The sequence below is a fragment of the Hyalella azteca genome, unplaced genomic scaffold (genome assembly GCF_000764305.2).
Source record: "Hyalella azteca isolate HAZT.00-mixed unplaced genomic scaffold, Hazt_2.0.2 contig14048, whole genome shotgun sequence".
Taxonomy (NCBI): Eukaryota; Metazoa; Arthropoda; class Malacostraca; order Amphipoda; family Hyalellidae; genus Hyalella; species Hyalella azteca.
The window spans coordinates 223,009-239,688 of record NW_025943947.1 but is presented as its reverse complement, the minus strand read 5'-3'; the positions used below and the strand labels follow the sequence as shown (position 1 = coordinate 239,688).

The following is a 16,680-nucleotide window of genomic DNA, read 5'->3' as shown; positions in this document are numbered from 1 at the left end:
GAAGTTCAAGATTTCCTGTCCGTATGAATGATTTTGCAGCAACATTTTACAGAATTTTTTCAAACTTGTGCTCCAAGCTGCTATTGTAACTCACGTTTTGTGATTGCTTCTTTCCATGATGCTTCAATAGCTATACTCAGATGAAAAGACTGATGAGATGTAACACAATAGATTTCGACGAAAAGATGAAAATCATTGAATTTTTCACGAGATTCTACCAAGTTCACTCACTTACTGCGGCAAATCCAATTCAGGCATATGATTTTCTTCCAGTAAATTTTAGATTTCCAATCTCTCACGAAATTCTACAGAAGTGACTTCATGTTACCCGATATGGGAGCAGTTCTCTGGCGTATTGCTGGCTTGCATTTCGCAATAGACTAAGTAGGAACATTTGCCAGATGCGTTGCCGCGTTAGGCTGACAATCCCTCTGAAGCCTCTAAGAAAAGGAGAAATCGTCGAGAAATTCTGCATCAACATCTGGGCTAGCTGTTTGTGTGCATTTAACAGATATAGTGAAGTGGAAGTTGGCATTAAACCAGTTCTACAATTTGATGCTTATTCATCACCTGACGCATTTAGAATAGAATAGAATAGAAGTGTCGGCATTGAAGAAATAGGCCCATATGGCCTGTCTTGAACTTTTCGTGACTTGATTCACATGGGATCCGGCCTTTGGAACCCGATCTTTCCATAACTGACGATTGATTAAGTGATTGATTAACTGATAACTGATTCACCTGACAAAGACGTTTATCACCTGACGAAGCTCCGTAAATCGAATAAATCAAAATGCGATCACTGAGAAGTGTGCAAAATTAGCATCATCAATTCAGACATATTGATTGATATATTCTTTGATGTATTGATTCATGGAATACATACAAATTGACTCAGTTTTCGATTTCTATTGAAACTTTGAGTAAGTTCATACCTTTTTCCACACTCCGTTGGAATAAAATTTTATAGAGCCAGGGGGCGAGCGGACTATTCAAGAGATGCACTTTCGGTTAACTCATTCAGCAAGCAAGCGTAAATCGATACTGAAACAAAGCAGGGTTGTTCTGCTCATATATAAATAAGTCATGTCTATATTCATTTGTATGCGACATTTTGCTGTCCCGAAAAAATTACGATGATAATGCTATCCATTTTTGCGCTTATCCTATTTATTTTTACCAGCATTATTTCGATAGGTTAAATTTTTGACGCTTAAAATTTCATTAGTTTTATCCTCACAATTTGCAGTTAATTTTTTCTAGCAAAACACAAAAGACCTAATCAGCAAAATATGTTCCCAACTCTTCTCACAGAAGGTGTTTTCCTACTTAATAAAATAAATTTAATCATGATTTTGGAACTAAATTACATTTTAGATGTTAGTGGTAACCTTGTAATACAGAGGGCCTTGACTTCTATTCCTTTCGCAATATAAAAGTTGCGAATTGTTTGAAAATAACCATAAATCTGTGGCGCATTTACCGCATAAATTAAAGGAAATTCGGCAGCAGCCTCATTTATGCTGAAAGAATTCCCGTAGTTCAGGAGGAGGTAACATTTATGAGAAACTTTAAGGAATATTTGATGAACAGTAATGAGGCTCGCTGCGTTAGTAGGATGCCGACTAATCTTTAACTTTGAGAGACGCCAGGCGCATTATTCGAATAGCTTATAAAGTTTAAACGAGAAATTAGCTACGCGTAGTACCAATATATTGGTTTTGATAGAACGAGCTAAGTCACACTATAATATTTACTGCTGAATTCTGTATTTTTTTATTGTTTATTCAAAAAACGATGCTTCACAAGAACTAACGTAATTCTTCGTACATGACGTAAAATAATGGTCACACGAAGACACGAATTATTGATCATTTTATACCGTCGATTTCTGAGAAAGTATAAATTAATTAATTAATTCTTGATTGAATTTTTTAGGGAAGAATTTATTCAAAATGAGATTCAGTTTAAATATACACACCTTCGTCGACCTCTGAATTTGAATTAATTGATAATAATGGTGGCTTAATATGGTTTGGTAATATATCATGTACTCACCTATATTAATAATTCGCTGATGTATACATTTTATTCCATGGAACTTAAAATTTCCATTGTTTAAATACTATTTTATTCGATGTTTGATCCATTCAAGCCATCTTTACTTTTATATTTTTAATTTCTGACTGTCCATTCGTTCGGATAAATAACCTAATAGATAATGCAATCATTTTTCAATCTTAGACTTAAATAATAGCGAAGGCACCACTTCGAACCCAAAAACGACGTCTAAGTGGCAAGAAAGTTATTAAAAATTCGTCCATCACAATGAATGAACAAAGTTATTATGTTTTCATTCATTATTAGATTTTTTTTATTATTGGAAACGCCTCCGGGACAGCAGTGAATGAAATCGTAAAAAAGAGAATTAAATTGGATCAGAAAATTAAATAAAATGGTTTTCTTCTCACTGTGTCAGGTTGCATGGTCTTTCCGAGGTCAGTTTCTACGTACAGTATCACTCATTGTAAAAGTAGATGGCTGTAATCTGAAACCTATAGCCCACGAATGGGCCAACTAAAGGCAATGACCAATTAAGGCCTGCAAGGTTCGACCTGATATCGGCTATCGCAATCTGAAGCTCAGCTCACGACGTTCATCGCAGCCAGGCGTCGCCGCAAGACGATCATTTGAGCCGATGGTTTTTGTTCTCAGTAAATCAGTTTACTAGTAATCTTAACACTAAAATTTAAATACGAGTAAACCAGTAGTAGAATTTAGTTATGAGTTATGGAAATCGATTTGTATTATACGCGGATCATTTAGTTCTGTTTCCGCAGAAAATTCTTAACGCGTAAAGAGAGCGCAATTTATTAGATTAATTACATCTTGGGCAATGAATTAAAGTAATGCTAGAAAGTCAAACCGTTAAATGAGGATATTTATTGAAACAATCGCTTGCAATTATTGAAGACACTTCTTGATGATGCAAGGCTTGCATTTGACTCATCGCTCAATAATGATTGTTGTTTGAAGATTATTTGTCGATTTCTGAACATATAAAAAGTTCTAGGACCGAGTCAAATTCGTCAGAAAAATTGAAAAATAATGTGCAATAATACTAGGGTTAAATTGAACTTTATGGAGCAAATATGAATGTCGGGCGAGTCAGACTAGGATCATAGTGCACCCAGTTTCTGGGTGACTTCCTAAAACAGACGACCGCTCATTCAAAAGTGAAATATCCCCACAAGCGCCTGCCTTCTCTCAGAGCCACCGATAAGGATGATGAAAGGTGACCGGGGCCTTTCACTGCAGATAAAAGAAGCATTATTTCAACGCCGTACGCAACGTAGGCTATGAAAATGGTTCAGTTGATGTAAAAAACGACTTCTTGAGCAGCTACACGAAAAGTAAGAAATGAGAAGGTGTCATCAGATTTTTCGAGGAGCGAGGCAGCAAAAGCATGAGCAAAAAGAGTCATCGGAGGCCAAATGATCGATGAGCATGCATTCGTGGGTGGTTCCCAACCCAAACGCATTCTATTCAGTAAATTTGAAGAATTCGACCGCATAATGTAGACCGGAAAGAAACCGAACGATGTTCTGGTGACAATATATGCAAAAGTTTAATTAATCATTGAGATAGCCACTACGTGATTGTATCCATTTATTGCAATAATTCAATCTGGGAAGAAGCTAAACACTATGAATGAACTCGTTTGGAATTCGAGTCAGCATTTTTTTAATTCGTATCGAATGCGATATCCTAAGTACCAACTTCTTCCCTCTCTGATGCAATTACAGGCAAGTTACAAGGCGTGCTAGCAAAAAAGTACCGATATGACGTAGAAAATAACAAGGTGATTAAAAAAAATATTCAAAGGCCATACTTTACTCAACTTCTCCTCATAACTCCCATTAATATTGAGGCATTTATTAGATCTTGAGACCAGCCATTGTACTCCATCGTCATAGAAGCTTGTCGCCTGATTAAACAACCTGACTGGACAATTTCGTAGAGAACACTTCTTGAGACAGCAGGGAACTTTCAGCTCAGGACGAAATCGAGAATTGTCTGTTTAGTAAAGGATGAAATCGAGAATTTTTTTAATTAGATCATCCGTATATAATGACAGAAGGTCTCTCATTTCGTTTCTTATCATGAATGTTGGTGCCACCATCTTTGAAGGCTCTGACTCATTTCCGCACCATTCCATCGTTTATTAGGTTTTAACCAAACTTTTGACTGATTTGGCGCTGAATGTCAACTTATTTGAAGCATTGAGCGCAGAGAAACTACGTACGTACTTTGCAGTTGGCGGGATTCTCAACAGGTGAAGGCATTTTAAAATCGTGTAAACAGATGTAGACTGGATCAGATGGTTCCGTAATGGCGTCTGCAGCTTTCCAACAGATGTGGCTGCCCGAAGCACATGCGGTAAATGGCTGTCGTAGCGCTGCCAAGGCGTAGCTTAAGAAACAACAATTTAATTCTAAAACACTCCTCGTATAAATCTAACTTACTTCCTAAGATATTTAAGTTACAAGCCGCGTGATGCTTAAACGGGCCTAAGATGTTTGGTTTACCCAAATATTAAAAAAATTCTAGTTTCTTTCAAGACCAGTTACAGAGCGTTAGTAACAAATGAATTAATATGGTTTATTTACAAATTGAATTTGTCTTCATCATCATCAGTACTATCTATAACCTAAAAATGGGCCAAACAATTCGATGAATGATATTGTTGCACTTCATTACTCATGCATAACCATATTCTTTACTCTGAAACCTCAACAGCCACTTGAGGGAGCGAGTGCGAGTGAGGAAGCCAATCAGAGCGTTTTAATAGATAGCTTGGCTGCCTGGCCATTCGTTTACATGCCTCCTCGAATACACCAGACAGATTGACCGGCGCAGGATGATTATAGAAATGATTATTCCCGGCCGACGCGTTTTTTAGTTACCAACTGAAAATTCTTTTCTTATAAATTGAAACAGCAGAGGTATTACTGGACCGTTTGAGGATAGGCTCAGACATGACTGTGATATATTATATCTACTTTTATGATAATTTGAATAATTTGTTAGTTTTGGCTCCGCTGGTTACGTCAGGGTCTATAAAAAATCTGTTACAACGACTGGAGAGTATGTAAAAGTTTTAAAACGTTTTTTCTAGATTGTGTATTGTAAAAACTAATGCATATATTATGTGATATAGCACAACAAATTGTATGCCCATTTGATAATAGTAACTAGAAAAATATTGCTGAGTATGAAGAATGTTCGTAATTTTACCTTATTCTTATACACCTAAAAATAAATGCACCAATCTATTGTTAGACTTAAAAGGAAGCTCTGTGATGTTCTTCTTTCTTATTCAGACTCGTGAGCCTTCAACCTCCCCTTAAAGGACGCTGACTCATTCACGAACTAAAAAATTTCACTGGCTGAAAATTTGCAGACAAACACAGACTCCTTCGCCAATTAGAGGCGCAGTGCGGGGAACGAAATGCACAATATGACTTATAGTTTTCAAACCTGGTCGATCAATTAGTGTGGTGAAGGAAATGCTCAAAACGACCCTTATTTTCCACCCTGCTCTATAAATTTATTTAACAAAAAGAATAAAAAATATTAATCGATTATTTTAACAGAGCAAATCCTATCTTCAACTCCAAAAATCATTCAAATAATTGAAATGACATTTTTGCGTTTATCACAGCAGACTGAGTGAATTTCTGAAAAGATATTTTGCGTCTTGTCTTTCTTTCTCAAATAATTTCATTTAGAACATTTATAATTGAAATTTGTATCAAAAGGAATAAAGTGCGTTCTAGATCTTCTTGTAATAAACAAGATATAATATACTCATATATTAAATATTTTTTGTCATTAGAACAAACAAACATGATTGTAAGCGACCATAATTTATTGAAATGAGTTACTGATGATTCGAACTGCTGTTCAAATTGATCATCATATAAGGTCAGTTCCATGATTGTTGACGGCATTCAACAAAGACCTTGCCAATAATTAAACAACCAACAAATACTGGATCAGATGGAACTGACCCACAAGCGCCAGCTTACTTAATCGGATCCAGCTTACTGTTCAGCGTCCGATCAGATTAACGAATAACAACTAACAAATTAATTAAAACCTACCTCATGTCATCCGATCAAATTAACGAATAACAACTAACTAATAAACTAATACGGACCTTCGAAACGTCATCCGAACAGGTTGACGCAAGTTAGGTGTGCCTGTCACATTATAAGGTCTCCTGGCATTTAATTCAATATTAATTCGAGTAGGCAAACTTCCTAATGTTTATTTGATCGCTAACTTTTAATTAAGCAAAGCTTTGTCTTTGTCTAAATAAGGCACTGGTAAATAATGACATTAGGTCAAAAATGTCGGCTGAAATGCGTTTGAGCTCACAAATGCTAGCTTTTGATCGGAGAGCTAAAACTCTATATCTATCACATTCTGTCGGCAACACAATGCGGCACAACCTATAGCAACATCACAATATAGTTTTGCCACTACATTCCAGAATTTATAGGCATGATGAAAAATTATAAGGAATATGAAAAGCGTTGTTAACTTAGATATTTATCGAAGAGAAATTAGGCACCTTACGAATTAGACACAATAGACACACAAATTAGAGGTGTGCGAAAATTTGACAATGGAATCGCTCACGAGTTCCTATTTATGGAATAATTCAAATAAAGTAAGATCTCTGGAGGGTACCGTTAACGAAATAGAGCTTGAAAGAAATTAAAGAGATATTTCCTAGGAGAAACCGTAAAATCGTTGCTACTTGAAAGAAATGTGGCCCCTTGTTATTCGACGCCACGTTTTAGATAAATGGCAGCAATTGTCATTCTTTACTCGACAATATTTTCTTTGTAACATTTCAACCCTTAAAAAACATTTTCAAAAGTTTTAATCTGCGGTGCAATCCTAGTTTGCATTTACAACTCATCACGAAGTCCATTTAGGAGCCTCCATGTTCACCCAGCGCAGTGATGTAATTAGTGTCTATATAGCCCCATGTTCACCCAGCGCCGTGATGTAATTAGTGTCTATATAGCCCCATTTTCACCCAGCGTAGTGATGTAATTAGTGTCAATATAGCCCCATGTTAACCCAGCACTTTCATTTACTTAGTGTAAAGAAATGACCTTATCTTAAGTAAAGCTATGAGGCTCACTCACCGCGCCGTGAATCCCTTAGGACAGTCGACATGAACAGCCGCCTGGAACAGAACCGCCCACACGAGCCAGTAAGTTCGCAGGAGGGAGAACTTGTGGTCGCGTGGAGGCGCCACCTGACGGAAGGAAAAAATTTCAAAGTCAATACCAGGTCAGAAGGCGGGCGTGTGAAGATAAACACATGCAGCTGGAGCGTAATTAACAAGGCAATTGCATACATACACGAGGCGTAAAAGCTAACACTGGATATGATGGTCTATGAATCAAAAATAAAAACCGTAATAAATTTTTACGTATCGATGGATGATCTGAATACCTGCACAAGAAATAATTTCAAGGTAAATTAATTCATTCGGTTTTTAGAAAATAACGAAATCAGCCATATTTATTCGTTAATCAGAATAAATAAAGAATTGCAGTCAAGCTTCTGAAGTTAGTAAAATAAAGCCAGTTCACAAAATTAATTGGAAAGAAGATGAGACAGCAGTTACACTATCACTGAGCTAAATATGGTGAGAAGCTTTCCTCGAAAGACCAGCCATGGAAATCAGATAGAATTCCCGCACCCTTTCAGTTCAGACATCCAAGACAAATGGGCAATTTAGGCCAGGTCAGCAATTTCTGGAGTCGACGCATCAAATTGAACGTCAATTTAAACTCCTCAATTCTAGCTGCAGAACGGAGTAGCCGCAAAGCCAATTTTCGTACCGAATATCTTAACTTTGAGCGTGTTTGAAACCTCGGCAGGACTGCACAAAGCCTTTGTTCTCTTATTGGCTGTGGTTTGAGGCAAAGCATCAGCTTATTGTTCAGCGTCCAGGGCTGCGAGGGAACAGCTTATTGTTCAGCGTCCAGAGCTGCGAGGGAACAGCTTATTGTTCATCGTCCAGAGCTGCGAGGGTACAGCTTATTGTTCAGCGTCCAGAGCTGCGAGGGAACAGCTTATTGTTCAGCGTCCAGAGCTGCGAGGGAACAGCTTATTGTTCAGCGTCCAGAGCTGCGAGGGAACAGCTTATTGTTCAGCGTCCAGAGCTGCGAGGGAACAGCTTATTGTTCAGCGTCCAGAGCAGTGAAGTCGGCCTTTGTTCGAGTGTCAATTTGTGATTATTCGTCCTTTTGTCCAGCGCGCTTTTGAAGACTCCTATGATGATAACATCGATTCAAATGACTGAGGGAGATAGACTTAATATATTCAGGGTCCCGCCGATGTTGGGGTCTGGCTGATTATATAGCATCATGGATTTACTTGTATTTAATTTAGTATAAGTTTTGATTGAGAATGTAGGACCTACAACAAAGGAAACTTTTGATTTCATGAAACTGAATTAACGAATTGCGTAGGTTTTAATTATTTTATATTCTAAATACACATACCACATAAATTAATTCATTCACATACCTGCTATTTCAGTATTACTCTTGGTGAGCTCACTTGGAAGAGACTGTCATCTACCCAGAGTAATTAAGTACAGCAAATAAACAAACCTGCTCTCGCGCTCATATTCTGTCGAAAATGGAGAGAGTTTCTCTAGAATATTCAGAGAAGGAAGTGCAGCGCATAAGCACTAAACGGACAATAATTATCCACGTGTCGGTAGAGTAGTGTCCGCTTATTAAATTTATTTCACGTGTCGGTAAATTAAGTAGTGTCCGCTTATTAAATTTATTTCACGTGTCGGTAAATTAAGTAGTGTCCGCTTATTAAATTTATTTCACGTGTCGGTAAATTAAGTAGGGTCCGCTTAATAAATTTATTTCACGTGTCGGTCAAATTATGTAGTGTCCGCTTAACAAATTTATTACACGTGTCGGTAAAATTAAGTAGTGTCCGCTTAATAAATTTATTTCACGCATTTCTCGCCCCGCCTCAACACGCCGTCGAGTGCTGGTATCGCCGGTCACGGCTCTTGGCCTTCTTTATGGCGAGGAAGAATATCGACGAAACGCAGAAAATACGGACCGCCTCATCTCGGTAAATGTTAAATAACTATGTCAGATCATACATGGCTTTATCTACTGCTCATTGCACCTTGATCACCGCTGCTGCTGTTCAGCGTAATTCCTGACTGTGCTCAGCGGTGCAGGTGCTAATTAGGAACCTTTTTTAAAAAAACTCGTTATTTCTAGTTCGAGAATTTCGGTAAATAAAAGCGACTTTTGAAGGAGCATATTATTGGGTTTATAGAAAACACAATATAAAAATGAGTTTTTAAATAAAAATTATTTATCAAATATTCAGATACGAAATAAACCTAGGCATGAGCAACTATTTGAACAATCACATCATACCAAATTACTGGAGTCTATGCATCATAAGTGGCTCAGCAGAATATCCACTATGATCCTCTTCTTCATATGATGAAACTCTCGCTCCAGAGCGTTAGGCTTTAAAGCAATGCGGAACATTTAACAGATGGTGGTCAGCATCAGAGAGGCTAGCGCCCTCGTTTTTCTTACCGTATATGTTTTATGCGAATGCAGTTCAATATTTGTGGAAAGGATCGTCTATAGGCGCTGGTTTTACCCTTTCACAGACGCATATAATCAATTATTTTAACTGTTGAACAGAAATGTTAATTAATGCACTGCAGGTGTTGCCGATGGCTACAATCTTGTACTACGACCTCGATTTTACAGGGGGTATAATTGAACCCATAAATTGTTCCAATGGCTTACGTATTTTTAAATTCACTATAGCATGTAAGCATGTACTGTCATCGCAGACTTCTACGTCAGCTCAAATTTAGACTCTGTTTTGATATGTTAGTCTATCTACACACTATTTGCAATTCTCAATCAGCCATGAACAGCTTCCTGGACCGGCTTACACACAATGCAATATACCAGTGTCAAGGTCGCTGTCATGATGCATTTCCTCCTCTTAACTGCACTGCCACGCGAGTCCGGCAGCGCGCTTGGAAACAACAACTTGAAATAAAGGCCAGTAATTCAGGAGGAGTTGAGCCAAAAAGGCGGTGCTAAATTAAGAAGATATTGCACAAGTGCCAAAGCTGCTGGCGACTTAGAGGCGCCTCCGTGACCGGACAAGGAGCTTGGATCTTCTGCAGTAACCTAGTCTAATTGCCACTAATATTTCATTATGGCGCAATATTGTGTGATTGTGTCTTATGGTGAACATAGGCACAAATATTTTATCTGCTGGCATACGTAGTTCAAACAGTGAAATGTGATTCCCGAATGAAAATTCGATTTTTAAAATATTTTTTCCTCCCAATGACTCAGGATATGTCAGCATAGTTGATCAAGATTAAAAACTTTATATACATTTTTTGATATCATTTTGTATCGAGCAAGATTGTAAAAATCCTTTATTGAACCAAAAATATCTTATGCTGTGATTAAAATGTACCGAAGCTGCAGTTCAGTTGAAGGAGGCCCAAGAATTACCGCAATGGCTCAAACTTTGCGCCGCTCGTCGCCTGTCGGCGCGACTTTCCGTAATCCGTGCAATTCGGGCGGCGCTGAAGTGGATCGAGCCTCGAAAGTTCGGATTTCTGCAACGCGACTAAGCCATCGCTGCAATACATGGATATATAGGTAACAATTTTTCTTCGCTACATAAGTATCCTACTAAATGTTTGGTGAAATTGTGGTTAATGTTAATAATTAGCTGTTCTTATTTTAGTCAATTCACGATTTAAGAATATTATTAGGTGATATAGTAGATTGAAAATTTCCTACTATTTCCATTTATGCGACTCATATTATTCATAAACCACTCTCACATGGCTACGAATTTTAGTTAAAAGTCAGTTTTAACTGCTTGATCCCGACAGGCGTACTGCTCTAATGTTTACTGGGTTTGACTTCAGCACCAGGGCAGGTCTTAGTATGAAATGTTGTTTAAGAATTTTTTGTGTTTTCTATTTTTACGAACACTTCACTTGATCTCCGATTACTCCCAGCTCTCATTCTCTTTTCCATTTTCTCATTTCATGTTTGCAATTAATCTTCGATATATTAAACCAATCTTTTATTTCAATTTTAAATTCTATTCAGCTTAAAGCTTTGCGTAGCAACCAATGGGGGAAGAATTTTACAAGAAGCGAGCGTCTGTCATTAGAATGCGTGGCGAAGGTGTCAATCTGAAATATTGTGGCGACGCGGCCGGTCATTTGAATATCATAAATTAGCTCGTAACATATTACATATTTGATTATTGAGTTTTCGGTCATCAATTACGACAATAAGTGTTAAGCACAGGATCGAAATCCAGCCCTAGATATCCCCAAAGCTATATGTAGTTAAACAAGTCCATGCCAGTTCCACAAAATAATAATAATGACAAATAAAAAAGGTCTGCATTGCGTAGATTGCACTAAATTTCTCACTTAATTTCAGTAAAAAATTGGCCGTGCCATATGAGACCTTCTTCATTGCGTGTTTGAATCAAAGATTCATGCTATTGGGAGAGTAGTGGCATTCCAGCACATATAAGTGAAGTTTTGTTTGGAAATCGAAATATTTGTCGAAACCTGAATAGGTCACCTATACTGATGTTTAAGCTGTGTTAAAATAATTAATTTGATTTTTAAATTGTCTCTTGGTTCGATGAAATCAGGCTGAATTCTTGGATAAAGAGCAATTTAATCATGCTCGCAATATAAGAAAATTTTAATTATCTCTGATTTAATTTTCATGACTGAAAGTTGTTCGCACAAAATTGGAATAAAACAGTCATGCATATAAATTATATCACTTGAGCAAATCAGAAAAGTCATGTCATGATAGTAAAAAAGTTATTGGGGACAATTATTCGGATATTTGTGACTAATATTTTTTATAGCCGATTTATCAGAATTTAAACCGTTATACGTTTTATTCAAAACCTCTGTTATTCAAATTCTGCTTGTGAACATTTCATTAGGTCAAGCTCCAGTAGACTATTGTAAAAAATATATTTCTTCACTTCATACACATATACACCGAATTTAACAGATCTGCATCAAAATTATCGCATTTCACCGAACATTTTTCATGCACTAATAGACATTTTAGCGTCATAATAAAATTTTTACTTAGAATTTCTTATGGAGCTACAACACATACAAGCTCAATCAGGTCAACGATTAAGATATCGTTAAAGCAGCTATCGTTTTCTCACAAAACAATTTGTCAGGAACATCTCAAGATATTCTAGTAATGCTAATGTAGGACAGAGAGCCATCAAGTTTATGGGCTGTAAACGGTGAAATCGATCACGAGGAACGACAGGTAAAACATGACACAACCAATAGTAGGGAAGGTACTTCCATCGACAATAAGTAACCGGTAATGTTATTACCACCACGCAAGGGAGCAACAAAAGTGTTTTAAGAGGGGATTGTGGCAGACATAAAATGGCTTCAGCAACGCCACAACACGCTGCTTTGGTAATATCACAACACGCAGCTTCGTAGCGCAAAAATATGCTGTTTCGGCAACGTGACAACACCTCTTTCAGCAACACCACAACACGCAGCTACGGAAACACTACACTCGGCTTCAACAACATACAACACGCTGTTACGGCAGCGCCACAAGACGCTATATTTTAGCAACGACAAAACACACTGTTTCAATGGCGACACAAAACGCTGTTTCAACATTATTCCAACATTTATGCATAACGCTGATTCAGTAAGAAAACACCTTTCTCAGCAATGTCACTACACGCTGCTACAGAAGCACCCCACCATTTCTCAGCAATAACACCACGCTGTTTCAACCTCGACACAACACGCTGTTTCAGCCTCGACACATGCAACAACACGCCACAGCTGCGGCCCGATATCATCCCTGCACTCGAGTTCAATAGCCCTTCTCTCCAGCCGTCGAGCGCTGTTGTCTGCCTCCCCCCGCAACCAATGAATCTCACACAGTTTTTCCCAGAGTAAAAAGACCGTGAAAAGACCACTTCAAAGCCAGCACGCAGCGTTGTGCGCTTTTCAAGACACTAAAAGGAAATTTCCGTGAGCCTTATTTATGGTGCTCGACAAAATAAATAAACTCTGTCAATAGATGGCTTCAAAGCCTCGATAGGAACCTTTCACATGAACGTTTGGGCAATACGTGGGAATTACGTAGGCGGTTATTCATAGACGGGACTGACAATAGAATAATGGTTTTGTGTTAAACGCGGTTAAGCTGCATCCATTCGTGGTGAAATAAATTTGAACTTGAACAAGAAAAAAAGTAGATGTTTGTTTGGTAAGATGACAAAAGAATAAATTGATTGTCGAGCATACGAAAAAAATTGTCGGTGTACATGATCTTTCAACGTCTATAACATCCATAATGGAGTAAATAGTCTATTTTCGATCAATTTGTTACACGAATCCTCGCTATTTTTCCCATTTTCTGTAGCTGGCCTCCTAAGTCGGTAATTTAGGTACCTATAAAAATAGCTCTGGACCCTATAGTGTTTCTTAAGTTACCCGCTCAGCTCTGCCAACTAAATTCCAGGATCTTCAGTTATGTGAAGTAATGGCCTCATGCTATCTTTTGCTGTGAACATAATTTTATTTCGTATTGTATTTTCCCACAATGCTTAAATTTACAACAAATGGAGAGTTCTAAACTATTTGTTTGTTTATTGGCATCATTAATGTTGTTGAAAAATCTTATCACTATTGTTTATTGGTTAGGAAATTCACCCGCTCTCTGCATCACTTATTCTTATCCATGGCTAAATTTCGCTCTAATTCTATATAAAATAATAAGTGTATAGATATCAAAAATTTATCTAATTTTGAATTGAAATGCATGTCATGAAACGAATTTGTTTAAAAGAATACTGTTTGAACTACTTGTACGAAAAATACTTCAGCACGTCTTTTTATTTATAAACCTTGCGCGGGCAACCGTAGAAATAGGCAGGAATTAAAATTTCTGTCTGCAAAAAGAAAGTACAAAAATTTGAAAATATTGTTCTATGTATTTTTCACAATTTTCTACACTGAAATAGTAAATCGCTGGTGAATTCTTTTCAAATACTGCCACTTCGAAAAAGAAGCCTGTATTATTTAATCAGAAAAAAGTTCAGGGATCCTTTCTAGTTTCAATTGCATTAAATTACTGTGAATTCCGCCTCTTTCAGAAAAATTAATTGTGTAAGCAACAACTTTTATTTACATTTTCAAATTTTAATTCTTGGCGATGTTAGGAGGCGATGACTTCGCGTTTTCGTCGACGTGAAAATGCGCTCTCTGCCACTCACTGCAGTGAGTACTGAGTTATATTTTTTTATAAATGTAGGTTCAGCAATTAAGTGCTTGCACTAACCTTCATGTTGTAGCCCTCAGGACTGAGCCATTCGAAGAGGAAGATGGTCAGGGCTGCTACTTGGATGGCCACGAACGCCACCAACATCCACGATGCCATGTCAAACGGCTCTGTTGAAAAAATTAATCGTTTACAATCACCAACATTTACAATCACCAGCATTTACAATCACCAGCATCCATGATGCCATGTCAAACGGCTCTGTTGAATATAATCGCTACATTATAAGGAGCGCGAAGGAAGTTATTTTTAATACATGTTAACAATAAGTCCATAGAGATGTAATAATGCCAATTTGGACCAAAGATGTCACCATTGAAATAAACGAAATTGCATCGAATCGAATGAAACTTCGGCATATTTATTTGCATTATAATTATGATCGGTAAATGGTCCCATGTAAATGGTCCCATGTGGTCCCCAACAGATTAATCAACGTCAAGTTGATTAATGAGAACCACACTTAATATCTTGACCAGCTACGCGCGAAAATTTAGGCGTAGAAAAAATGGCTCCTCGGAGTGAGTTGTGAATAATGAACGTGAGTGAACGTTATTTTTCAGCTATATATGATTGGGCCAAATTCTCGATTACACGGAAGAAGCAATCAGACCAAATTAGTTGATTGCGCAGTGAAATAGCCACAATAATAATATGATAAGGATTTTAAGTTGATATTTCAGCCGAAGGAGAATAGGTGATCGCTAATTGAGTTCCAGCGAGCGCAGTGTTGGATATAAGAGAAGTTGCGACAGACAGAATGCCAAAAATAAATAATTACTGTATTGATTAAAGAAGATGACATTTTCCTCTTATAAGCTGTCTTCGAATGACTCGACCGGCCAAAAAGCTTTTTGTAATGTCACACACACCCAATTTTCAAAACATTTTCGTACCATTAGTGGTGTTCGAGGACAATAGAGATGCATTTAGTTTACTTCAGGATGACATCGTAAGGTAAAAATAGTAAAAATTTGGATCCACGCAAATGCACCAGGCATAATTAAGGTATGAAAACTTCTTAGTAAACTCTATGACAACTGGAATGATTTTCTAGAAAGCAGTAAAGCTAATTATGACCAAAACCCGTTTTTTTCCGAAAATCGAGGTTTTGTCAGTTTCTATACAGGTTTTTTTATCAGCCATAGCTCGTGTGCTCCACCTTAATATATGAAATGCGGGGTAAGAGTAATGTTAGGCATTTGGGTGACCTACACCAACAAAAATGTCTGCCTGCTTTATAAAAGAACTTGACAGGCTTTATTAAAATTTGTTTATGATTGAGTTTGTGGAGCGCATGATTTTCTAAATGCAAAATGAAGGTATTGGTGTTTAGAAAAAACCATATATTCATAATAAAACTGATTCTATTTTAAATAAAAAAATTAGCTGAACATAAGCTTACAAATTCTTCAGATGTATCCAAAAAGTTTCAAAATATAAGGAGATTGGACAATAGTCATTTAAGTGAAATCTTTTGATTAGGTGATTACCGCAGGTCTATTTTTTATATATACAGAAGTAAACATTTAAATATTCTGATACATTTTAAATGTTTCAAGAAGTCATTTTCCTTGAAGTCACACCGCCAGTCTGACATCTCGTAATTGTATATTACAGGAATTCGAAGTCATTATTGCTAATGAATATGTTTCTTGGTGAGGGGCTCGTCCGGAAATCTAGCTTATGCCAGATTTAATTTCAGCAACACTTAATATGCTCGATAAAAGTAAAGGATCTTCAAGCGAGCGGAATTTTGGTTCCTTATTACGAAAGGAATCACGTACATTTGCGCCCGATGAATTGAGCGTCTGGGAGCCCAGGAAATTAAAGCTAAAAGTGTCGAGCTAAAATTCGGGCTGTCCAACTACGAAATAATTTTTACGTAGTGCCACTCTTTTCACCTTAATTTAAAAATGGTGGAAGTCGTCATGAAAATTTAGCGCAATATTTGCCGCTCGGAGCCGGAGAAATCGCGTCTTTGTGGCGGTAGGTTGGGCGCGTGAAACGCGGCCTGGGACGTGTGACCACAGATAAAATAAAATCCAATTTAGGAACTGAGCCGAATCGTGTCAAAAAATTGTAAGTAAATTCAATTACTTATCTATTCGACACATAATGGTTTGTCAAAGTCAAGATGGAGAGATCGCGATAAAAAAATTGTAATAACGAA

The 16,680-nt window shown here is 37.3% G+C and overlaps 1 protein-coding gene across 1 annotated transcript in view; it reads right to left on the bottom strand.

Annotated features, from left to right (window-relative positions):
* The window catches only part of LOC108667076 (glutamate receptor ionotropic, NMDA 2A-like), a 126,940-nt gene that overhangs the window by 48,854 nt on the left and 61,406 nt on the right, over window positions 1-16,680 (bottom strand). Inside the window, exons 11-12 of the mRNA XM_047883925.1 lie at window positions 14,508-14,617; window positions 7,227-7,339 (exon numbers count right to left, since the gene is read on the bottom strand). Coding sequence (XP_047739881.1) covers window positions 7,227-7,339; window positions 14,508-14,617 — 223 coding nt within the window. The remainder of the gene's footprint in view (window positions 1-7,226; window positions 7,340-14,507; window positions 14,618-16,680) is intronic.